General features: G+C 40.6%; 1 protein-coding gene across 1 annotated transcript; it reads left to right on the top strand.

The window, feature by feature from the left end:
• Positions 1-5,732: 5,732 nt before the first annotated feature.
• On the top strand, positions 5,733-9,275 carry LOC138015381 (serine-rich adhesin for platelets-like). Its single transcript, XM_068862398.1, has one exon. It carries the CDS (start codon positions 5,913-5,915, stop codon positions 9,039-9,041), a length of 3,129 nt encoding a protein of 1,042 aa, XP_068718499.1. The 5' UTR covers positions 5,733-5,912; the 3' UTR covers positions 9,042-9,275.
• The last annotated feature ends 2,592 nt before the right edge of the window (positions 9,276-11,867 follow it).

Genomic DNA, 11,867 nt, shown 5'->3' with positions numbered 1-11,867 from the left:
CCATAGATCGAAAATGTCGTCTCTATACCGCCACCATAATCTGGGTTTGATTGTACCGGACTTAGCCTTTTGGTCAATAACTCCCATTGCTAAATCAGCGTAACTACAAGCATTTTTCGGGCCCATAGCAGTTCCATGAATTTGTAGGAAATGTTTGCCCTGAAAGTTGGAATTGTTGTGTTCAAGACAGATCTTGACAGCTTCAACAATACATGGAGTGGATGGGACCTGAATTTCACGTGAATTGCGAGCATCGGTAACAGCTTTAATTCCCAAGTTGTTATCGATGTTTGGAAACATCGAGACAACGTCCCAAGAAACGAGAAGAGTACCTTTGGGGAATGGCCCATCCTTATTTAGATCTTCGATTCCTTCTTATCGAAGACCCAAAAACATAAAAGAGATTCTAGCAAGGCCTAAAAAAACCCATTACAGCAATAATACTCCCGTAGGATGTTTTAAATGTAAGAACAAATGTGATCTATGCAAACATTATCTTGTTGAAAATAATATCTTTCACAGCGCCTGTACAGGCCGTTTTTACTCCATTAGACAGGATGTACATTGTAGGTCGAAGAATGTCTATTTAGTCACCTGTAAAACATGCAAGATTCAATACGTAGGTTCAACATCGAATGAATTCAAGGTCAGATTTCGGAATCACAAATCGGCTATGTTGACCAACGAGGCCACGTGTGAATTGGCCGTCCATTTCAATAGAAAAGAACATCACATGTCTGACTTTGAGTTCATTGTTATTGAAAAAATTGTTAATGACACTACTGATGATATGGACAAGGTTTTACTCACAAGAGAGGCCTTTTGGTGCGCACAGTTATGCACCCTCCAACCTTACGGCTTGAACAAAAGATCCGAGTTCAATTCCAAAAATAGAATAAGGTTATTAATCATTCACTGGAGTAATTGTGCAACCAGTTGGGCTTTTTTCAGTTACGCTGTGCAGATCGGCATTCTCACAGGCCCTGTTCAGGGATTCTATTATTTTTTAGAGCCCCTGGGCGGGGTTCTGTTGTTTTTAGTACTGGCGTGGTTCCAGAGTCTTTCTCTTGGGATCTTGTTTTGCGCTCATCATATGGCCACCTGATTGCATGATTTACAAAGTCCTGTTGTTTATTTTAAATTATCAGTAGTTCCAATGTCTGGTGATTAACGCCTTTTTCGGAATAGAGCTAACTATTTCTTATCTGACGTATTGTCCACTTAATGAATTCCAACCGCACATATTACATGACATATTATTGTGATTTTTTTTATAATTTTTTTGTCATTTTAAACATTTTACACCTTTTGGGTCATGGTTTTGCATAAATAGCGCAAGTTCAGTTGTACCAGGTATTTTTAGTTTTTAGTTTTTAGCGTGTACTGAAGAAGCCCGAAGGGCGAAACGTTTACACGAGATTAAAATATACTAGACCTGTGAGAAGTTCGCCAGCGACTCATTTTTTCATTCTCCCTATTAACTTATCTGAGTCAAGACGTTTTGTATCCTTTTGGATCCTCCTCGCAAGTGGCATCATCGTTGGATACTCAATCTTTATCATTCTACTTATATATATATATGTATCAGTACCCACTATGAAATTGTAAATATCTTGGTCTTCTTATTTAAAATCAACATGACAGTGGCTAACTCGAAAGTACACATATTCCTTACTACACCAACAACTGCAATGCCGTGTAACAACCTATGGATTACGTTGGATCAACACGAACTGTAATTAGCATAAACACACCACTGTCAGGACAGATCCACCCTCCGAGCAGAGCCTCCTTTTGTCTTTTTCTTTACTGAGGAGGAGAAAAGTAGGCTCTGCCCGAATCGCGTCAACTCTTTGAAGCCGCCGCAGCCCGAGCTTCTGGACTAGTCAATCTCTGGTTTTCTCTCGTCAAACCGGTTATTCCAGTGCGAGCGTCCCTCTAGTGACAAAACCGATGGTTATAATTGAGCGCGCTGTACCATGAAAAACCAAGATGGCGGCGAGTTCTGGCATATTAGACTTTGGTTCGAGACTGTATGCTGGCAACATGCAGCGCATATTCAATAAAGATCTTACTCGATTCATGCAGAGCCTTTCTCGAGAACGCCAAAATCGAGCAAGCAAAAGAAAGGCTCTGCTTGCAGGGTGGCACAGATCAAACCTCAGTTCACGAAGGTTTTCTCTTCAAAATGGAACTACGGTCGGCCAAACCTAGCAGCGCTCAAACTAGTAGAAAACAGACGCAGACAGCTGTTTCGGGCTTGTTGGCCCTTGTCAGTGCGCCGTAACTAAAACACAATGAGCCTCAGCGACACTTCACCTATCGCACTGTCATTCTAGAAAGAGCAATACCGTATTTACTCGATTAAACGCCATCTTCGATAAAACGCCGCAGATGAAACAAAAAGTACCAATAAACGCCGCGCCCTCGAAAAAACGCGGCATTTATTCCGGGATTGTAAGAGAAAAACAAGTACACGTTTACTTTTTTTCTCAGCGTCAGTCTCAACTCAGACAATTACTATTCTATCTCAACAAAAGAGCGAGACCTTGGAACTTTAAACACGTTTCTGTTTTAAATAATATTTAAAAATTATCTACCGTAATTGTTGTCGGTGATTTAAGAAATACGATTTTGAAATAAATGCCGCATCGTATACGACGAAATTTAATAAACGCCGCAGCGTTTAATCGAGTAAATACGGTAAGATCGGATTGTCACAAACAATTGCGTCAAATGCTCAACTGACCATACCAGCCCCATTATGAGAGAAACTATGTAATGGTCAGTACCATTCTCCTCCTTCAGATAAAGAGTTGCAAATAGTCTGAATTATCTTAAAGAGCTCAGCCACGGCAAAAATAATAAACCTTACACTAAAAACTGCAATGCCGTGTAACGATCTATGCATTACGTCGGAACAACACAAACAGTGATAAGCATAAAACACACCCTTGTAAGGACAGATCAAACAACGTTCACGAAGGCATTCTCTTCAAATTGGAACTGAGGCTCATGATTCAGTGTGTTTTAGCTAACAGCTGTTCGTCGCGTCTGCTTTCTAGTTTAAGCGTTGATCATGCTAGGTTTGGCCGACACTAGTTCCATTTTGAAGAGAATGCCTTCGTGAACTTCGTCTGATCTACGGTCCTGAATGTGGTGTGTTTATGCTTAGGCCATCCCCTTTTTTTTCTCCGTTTCGCGTCGTCCGACCGACCCAAATTTTGGACATTTTCAAAAAAAAAAAATAGTTAACGACGTTTTTAAGCCATTTTTATTGCGCACAGGAGTTTCGGTGGTTGATCCTTTTTCCCACGCTGTCGTAATTTTGCCACATCCGCCAACTTTTCCGCTATATTGATTTTGGTTCACGTCTTGTTGTTTTCCTGGCTCCACGGCTATGATGCCGGGGTACCAGGCCTCCGATTCCGAGAATGCTTATGATTTTTTTTTTTTTAGGTTTTTTTCTTTCAATCCGACCGACCGACCCAATATCAGGAAACGCATTCGACGGTAAACAAAAAAAAAGGGGGATGGCCTTATCAATTTTTGTGTTGATCCAACGTAATGCATAGACCGTTACGTGGCATTGCAGTTTTATTCTTTATCTATGTGCACATATATCTTCGTTCTCTTAATCCTCTTGTATTTTTACTCTGCTAATAGCTCTTAAACAGTATGAATAAAAATTGAATTGAAAGTCAAAGTTCGATGACAATCTGCACACCAACAGGGGGTTGCTATGTTGTATCCAAGCACGTGACCAATTCCTACGAAAAGCCTATTTCAAGCAACACTGAAATTATTTTAAGAACGATTTGCGTCAATTGGTTGGGACATTCAGCACCGTATTTTCAAATAAATCGTAAATTTATTTGTTGTGGATCTTAAAATTGCAAAGAGCAATTTACACGCAAACAAAAACGCAACGCGGGGCATCTGGCGAATCGCATTAGTTTTAAACACTTTTTTGAGAAACAGGTTGGCTTGATTCATAAAGTTCGACGGGGTCGCTGTGAAAAGGCGGCGAAAAAAAATAGCATGTCTGTCATCTGTCGTTCGCCCACCTATTTGAGGAGTGTATGAGCATTGTTTACGAAAAACGTCCTAGTTCAATAAATGAAAATTTGCTTATAATCTTTAATTATTTCGGTATTCTCACTCATAAATCAAATTATTGCAAAAAAAAAAAAAAAAAAAAAAAGGAGAGAGAGACGTCAAGATAGTTGTAAAGCAGATCATCCATCGTTATAATCACCGATGCTACGAGATTAATATTATACATAATACCGGCAATAAACCATTTTCACCTGGCCTCGTCCTCACTTGTGTACAACCTCCGCCAAAAAAAAAAAGGGAGAAAAACATTATTCCAATACAAAACGTGTTAAATAACGCAAGATGTTTTGTTTTAGCCGTTGACTAAGTAATGAATTTGGACTCATTAGAATTCATATTAACGCCTAACAAGGCATTTGCGATCTAATACAGGTGTTGCGTTTGCTTAAACTAACGTTGTGACAATGTCGCTTTGTCCAATAATATAGTTGGTAATTTAACAATTCGTATGTTTGTCTCTTCGTTAAGACCATGGTAAGATTGAATTTGATTGAATCTATTGAAAAAGTGACTTACAGTCTAAAAATTCATTTGACGAGGAAAAAAAAGTCGGATCGTTTTTGGTCTCATCTGCAGAAGGGCAGATCCCCTCACCCCTAGTTGATAATTTAACGTGATATGAAAAAATGCTCCATTTCTCAGAGACTGATACAGTATCATTGAGAGAAATGAGGACTTTATTCCATTTAAACACATACAAATATCTCAGAGACAGCCTGTCACATGAAGGATCTGCTATAAATATATAAATTTATGTTGGGGGTATTGATTTCTTTAAATGTCTAGGAAAAAATTTAGCATCTTCATTACAATAACGTAAAGGTAACTTTCTCTCCAAAACTTTTAAGCTTTAACTCAATTTAAGCAAAAAAGAACACATGCATTTCAATCTTGATGATTGTGTTACAAATTTGTAGATTTTTTTTGTCAGTCGCCGTCGAATCTGAAAATTTAGGACATGCTCTGCTGTTAAGATGTGTATCATCACTGTGTTAGTCAACTAGATGTTTAATGATGAAAAGCTACCGTGACAGTTCTTCGCTGAAAATGCAGAGTGCAACTTTGTCAAACAACTATAATTGAGAGCGGTTGTCACCTGCTGAGAGATCCAGTTCGGAGAATAATTTTTGCTGGGCCATTACTTAATATCGAGACAATTTGCTTTATCTTTCTTACATGAAAACTACGAAATTACATCTGTGCAATTAGAGATGAGGAGATTCAGTTTTGTGAGCCGATATATTACGTATCTCGGGCAGCTTTTTCGGATTAATTAACGGCGACAGAAATCCTAGCTGGCCTGTAATTGTTCTCAGTTTTGGCAAAATTGAGCGGGATTTAAAGTTTCACTTAGTCGTATCATCAGTCACTTTTCAGTTTTGAGTTTGCTCTAATTTCAATTTCGAGGAATTAAAGTTATCGTGATAGTCAGAAAGACCGCATTTTAAAGGAAATTATGCGCGGTTTTCGATTGGCGGTTTAGCTCATCCGGTCTCACTTTGCCGAAGAATAACGTTATTGAAACATGAAAATAGGTTTTTCTCTGCTAATATATTCAAAGTACATTCACTTTAACTGCCATATACGTCACCTTAATAACATTGCTAGCAGAGCGTATGCGCTCCCACTTGTCACGGCGCCGAAACATAACTTCTGCAAGTTATCATACGTTGTACTGAGGCCTAGAGTCTATTATGCGACACCGCTATATGAACATCGCATACACCATCAGCTCCGTACGATCTGGTTAAAATTCAAGTCTCTGCTCGCGGTTTAACCGCATTGGAAATATTATGGCGTTTACATTTAGCGATTCATACTTGAAATTACCGCCCATTACAGGAGAAAGTTCAGTAGATATCGAAGAAGAAAATTCGAAAACGTCTAATGGATTGGTTCGCGATAAACATGGTCTGGTTCGATTGCCTCCTATAGTCCGATTGGACTCCCTTCGATCTAAGTCGCCAAGTGTGCAAAATTTGCCTTACGCAGAGGAAAGAAAAACAGACGAAAGCCAAGCTGACATAGCTGCTAGCGGATCATCCTTAACAATTTCTCACAAAGTGGACATCTTCCGACCTGAAAATTCGAGAAAATTCAGAAAAAAAGCGGAAAGAGAGGAGGAAGAGATGAAATTAATATGCGCTCAGCCCGCTGCTATGGAAATAAGCGATTCAGAAAGACGCGTCTCTGACAGTGAACAACGATTCGAGACGAAGAAAAAGACAGGACGCTCTCGAATTAAGCAGGGATCAAGGGCGTTACGACGTAATGATCTGGCTATGCTTGTTCAACCGGACTCGTTGGAAGACCAAAAAGATAAAATAGCAGCGAAAAAATTGCAAAAACTATCGCGATCACATGATTTAGCGAAATCTTCGCCTGAATTATTTCACCGAAAGATCAATTTGGAACAAGAAGCAGGTGCAAGTTCTGTCGAGGACACAACAACTTCAACGCTCCTGTCGTCTGATTTCTTCCCCGAAAGTTGCTCCAGACTTTCAAAAGTTCGACTTTCTGTTCATGATTTTGACGGTTCTTCACTTTCTCGATTGAAAAATACGATGAAAAAGGATGATAAACCAAAACAATATCGTTCGCAAAAAGGGAATTTGATTCGCCAATCGTTAAGCAGCCCTAATTCACCTGTTTGCAGTGAATCTGCAAATGAAACCGAGAGCAAACGCAAGCCAGGGCGAAAATCACTTAACGACATTACCGATTCTGTGAAGCAGTTTATAGATCGAAGAAGGCCTTTCATATCTCCGGATAAAAAGCAAAATTTGGAGGACGGCTCTACAGGGTTGAGAGTTGAAGGCAAAAGCTGCTCTCAGAACGGTAAAAGTTCATCTATTTCATCTACAGGCGTTTCTAGCGCGGAAACTTTGCATCGACCACTGGAAAACGAGAAGAGACATTCGGTGTACGACTTGCAACAAATTTTGGGCTTGTTTCAGCGAGAAGATTTAAAACAGCAAGCTTCTGTGACGTGCTCGCATTCTGGCAATTCAAGCGCCACAAATGTATCTCAAGGTAACGATGTCGACAGCAAATCTTCAGTGAACGCTTCTGCTTATGATTTGAGAGAATTTCTTATGTTGGCAGCTGCGGCAGAGGTAGCAAGCGGGAAGCAATCAACAGAAACGCCAAAAACTAAATTGGGAGCTGGGACTCCATTGAACCTACTCTCCCCTAATCAAGAGGGTGAAAATATCAAGGAGGGCCCAAGAAAGGGTTCTATTTACGATCTAAAGGAGTTTCTCTCTCTTGCAAGCACTATGAGTTCGGGCTCCGCACCCACGAGTGAAAACCCGAGTAGATCAGCCTCCTCAAGCGGGTTTATCTCTCTAGATTGCACTGATGGTACGTCTGACTTAATTCCTGATAGCGCGGAAAAGACTTCTCAAGGAACACGACGCAGGTCCACCTATGATCTTATGGAGTTCTTATCTTTGCCAAAGTCAGGAGCTAACTCACGATCTGAGTCACGGCAAAGCAGCGCGTCTTCCCAAAGCGACAACTCCGTTACACTTAATCCACTTCCTACGAATAGACAGAGCGAAAAAAGAAGTTTGTCTGTGTACGACCTCGTTGAATTCTTGTCGATGACGTCTGAAGTACCACCCCTTGTCCGAGTTACATCTTTGCAGGGCGAGAAAACCGCTTCCAACAGTAATTTATTAGGAAACGATTTAAGTCAAACTGATGGAAAAGGAAGAGAAACTAGAAGCTTATCTGTGTATGACCTTGCGGAATTTTTGTCAATCAGCTCTGGTGTTCCTCCCCTCGTGCAAGTTACAACTTCTGAGGAAGAAGAAAAAGAACGAGCCAAAACTGACAACAACATAGCTTCGATGAATGAAGAGAAAAGTGAAAGGAAAGGCATCTATGAGAAGGATTCTTTGTACAATTTGAGGGAAATATTAAATGTTATGCGACAAGAACAAGACACAACGACTGCGTCAACACACAATTTAGACAAGGAGAAAAAAACACCAGCCCCTTGTCCATCTCCCGCAACTGGGAGCGGTGGGTGCCCTAATGATGCACTATTGTCAACTACAGAGGGGAAGGAATCAAGGGATAATACCAATGCACACCGAATGTCTGCGCGCGACGTAAGGGAGCTTTTAGGGCCATGTGCATCACACGAAGGCGCCCTCGGCAGTGCAAGCCAGCAGCAGACTCAAAAAAGGTTTTTGAGGAAATATTCCAATGCGTCACAAAGTTGCATTAGCATCCACGTAACAGACGAAAGCAACCGAAGTCTGGACTTGGACACTGATGATGTGTTTCTCCCTTTGCCGCTTGGAGATGCAACGAACTCAGCTGAAACTCAACGTAAGAGAAGTTCTGTGTACGATCTCCGCGAATTTTTGAACATTTTAAACGGGGATGATTCTCCACTGAGAAGAAGATTGTCAAGTATGTCATCAACTTCGTCTAAATCCGCCGAAAACGGATCAGAAAATCACCCATCGTTAATTGCAGGTTCAGATTCAGCTGGGTCAAGTTTAGGTGCGAAAAATGACGCTACGGCTCATTCGCGACCGCAGCTCCCGCCTCGACAAGATTCGGGAGGGAACATGTCCCTGTACGACCTGGGCGAATTTCTGTCGCTCCTAAATACGGACGAATCTCCGCTGAGACGCCGACTATCAAGTATCGGTGATACAGGAACACGCAGCGAATCAGAAAGTTTAAAATCGCAATTTTATAACCTGCAGGAAATTTTAACTGCTTTTAACGATTATGAACAGAAAAAGATGAGCGGAGAGATCACCTCTGGTCTTTCAGAGGCTGGTGATGTTGCAGAACTGAGCATTCCTGTTCCTAATTTACCTCAGAGAAGCGAAGGATTAAATCAAACTCAATATTTGCAATCTAAAAAGCAACCATCAGCGGAAGCTAGCAAAAGCTAGTCTTTCCTTTTCGACTGATTTAAAAGTGTGATAACCAACCAACCATTTCCGCACTTTTTTTCTCCGGCGACAAAAATACCACTTCGATCAGAATATAACCAAACTAAACGGACCGGATATAAAAAACAGAGTTCCCATTTTAAGTCAATTTCATTTCGTCGAATCGCTGTATACAAAAAGCCAAAAGTATGAGAGTGGACAAGGAATAATAACAATAATAAATAACAACAACTTCATTTAAGTGTCAATGGATTTAGCATTAGCGCACTAATTGGACGGGGACACTAATGAAATGAAATCAAACCAATTATTAGTTTTTGTGGAGAGGGGAAAACCGGAGTACACGGAGAAAAACCTCTCGGAGAAGAGAAGAGAACCAAAAAGCTCAACCCACATATGACGTCAAGTCTAGATCTGGGAATCGAACGAGAGCCACATTGGTGGGAGACGAATGCTCTCACCACTTCGCCATCCCTACACCCAACCGAACGGTGAAAAGATTTATCTACTTGAAGCAATTCACTTCCACGCATTTTGGAGCTAAAAGGATTGCAGCATTTCCTAGAAGTCAAACTACTCTTAAATAATCGGTCTCGACCGTATCATCTTAAATGAGACCACCTCGATTGGTTTTGATTTCACGAGCACACCGTGCCATGCATGGTGTTCCAGCTTGTATCATATAGAATGCAGGGGCGGATTTAGGGGGGGCCGAGGGGGCCGCGGCCCCCCCTTTCAGTTCGTCGGAGATTTATTTTTTGTCAAAACATACAATAATTTTGTAAGCAGTCTGTTGGAGCTTTTGAATTTTTTAGCTAAAGCATGATTTTTTGCTAATAGTATGACCAAAGTTGTGCGAAAAAGCTTTCAACGTTACCGGCGTTAATGTTATCCTTTTGAAATGACGAAGAAGACTGGATGAGAATTACTTGTCTACAAGTCAACCTATTTTACAGAGACTGTAACAACGTAAAATCTTAATGTCTATATATAATTATATATATTTTGGTTAGATACAATGAGAATAACATTGTGACACGTACGTGCTTATGACCTGTTCCATCAAATCAAGAACCCTGTGTTCATTGCTGGCTTTTACACTGCCAAGCATCTTTTTGGATTCAGGGGAGGACTTAGCCGTTCGTTAAACCAGGGTTCGACATTGGATGTTATTGAGGCATACAGGCATATTAACGTGGTGAAAGATCAGCTGGCAGATATACGCAAGGATGCAAAAACAGTGTTTGCGCATTCAGTGCATGAAAAGATTCACAAAATGGCTAAGAAAGCATACGTAAAAATCACCATCCCGCGCACTTGTGGTATACAGACACTTCATTCGTTTCTTCCTAGGCTGTTGTGACTTTGGAGCGAAGAGTCACAAACCATGCATCATTATAACCACAACTTATAATTTTATTCAATATGGAATCCTGATATTTTACTTTCCAGATTGCACCAGATTGCATGTAAGGGTACCCAAATTCATGCCCCCAGACCCCCCTAGAAAGTAGCGCCTAATGCGCTACCGAGGCGCGCTAACGCGCGCTTATTAGTATTCTTGTTCGGCCCCCACTTTCAAAAAATGCTAGATCCGCCCCTGGAATGATTGAAAAACGTTATATTGAATAAAAAGTAATTTCAGAGAAGTTCATTTGAATCCGAAGGAGTGGGACGAAAATGTTTGTGTCGAGATTACTTGCATATGTGGTGCGGGTGAAGTGGTTGTGCGGATGCGTTATGCGTGATGACCACATCGGGTTTTTACACCGGGTTAGTGTTATGGTGCGTTCACCTTGCTTTTAAATCTCTGGGTTTAAAAAAACAATTCTGCCAAAGCACATCATAAGCGACCGAAAAAATTGTCAGCTTCTCAACCTGTCAATAAAAAAATTAATGAATGCTGTTTCAACCAGTGAAATTAAACTCAGCCTGAGCCTCCGTGATTTAGGCAGCCGGAGGATACTTTGTTTATTGAAGAAAGACAGTGGAAAAGAACACGATCTCGGACGATTCACAGGTCACTTAAATTGGTCGTATCCAAATTTTCAGAATTTTATTAATAATTGTTGGATTTGAAGGTGTAAAGCGAGTAGTTAGTCATGTTCAATCAATGTCCAACGAAGTCTGATGATCTAACTAAAATGATAAATTGCGCTGTTAGAGAGCGGGAAATATGACCTACATTATCAAATGTTTGGCCATATAAGTTTTATAGGACACCCATCAGTTTACTAGATTTATTAATTCTAAGCAATTAGTGACTGCTAATAGTCTGGCTCCTGTATAGTCGTTAACCACCTTGTTTAAAATGACTGTCGACGATTTATCATAAACGCTTGTTGGGGGCAGCTGACGTCAGTGAGCTGACGTAGCAAGCCATTTTTGGTTTGTAATTAATCCCGTTCTAAATTTTGGGATTTCGTGAAAGTCAGCAGAGTAAAAAGTATATTTATTATCAGATGTTAAGTGTTTTTTACATGAATTTTGTTGTTACCCTGGATGTCTTTACAAACAAGGAGCCATTAAGCACTGTTCGGGAATATCCACACTCAATTAAGCACTCGAAACTTGGACTGTATATCCTTCTTTATTCCCAACAATGATCCACGTTCGCTCACACCCTTCATACATACCACAGGGTCCAGAGGAGATATGTTTGTCGTTAGAACATCAAAACCCGTCGAAAACTTCTGAAATAATAATAATTTTGATCGCGGTGACGATCGCGTTACAGTTTCGTTACACATTCTGTATACCGCAAACCAAGAGACTGAGGGCTCGCAAGATCGGCTTACAGTATAAAATACGGAAAGGGAGGAAACT

Source organism: Montipora capricornis, chromosome 9, assembly GCF_036669925.1.
Source record: "Montipora capricornis isolate CH-2021 chromosome 9, ASM3666992v2, whole genome shotgun sequence".
NCBI classification, from domain to species: Eukaryota; Metazoa; Cnidaria; class Anthozoa; order Scleractinia; family Acroporidae; genus Montipora; species Montipora capricornis.
The sequence above is the reverse complement of the archived record's forward strand: the minus strand, read 5'-3'. Positions and strand labels throughout refer to the sequence as shown.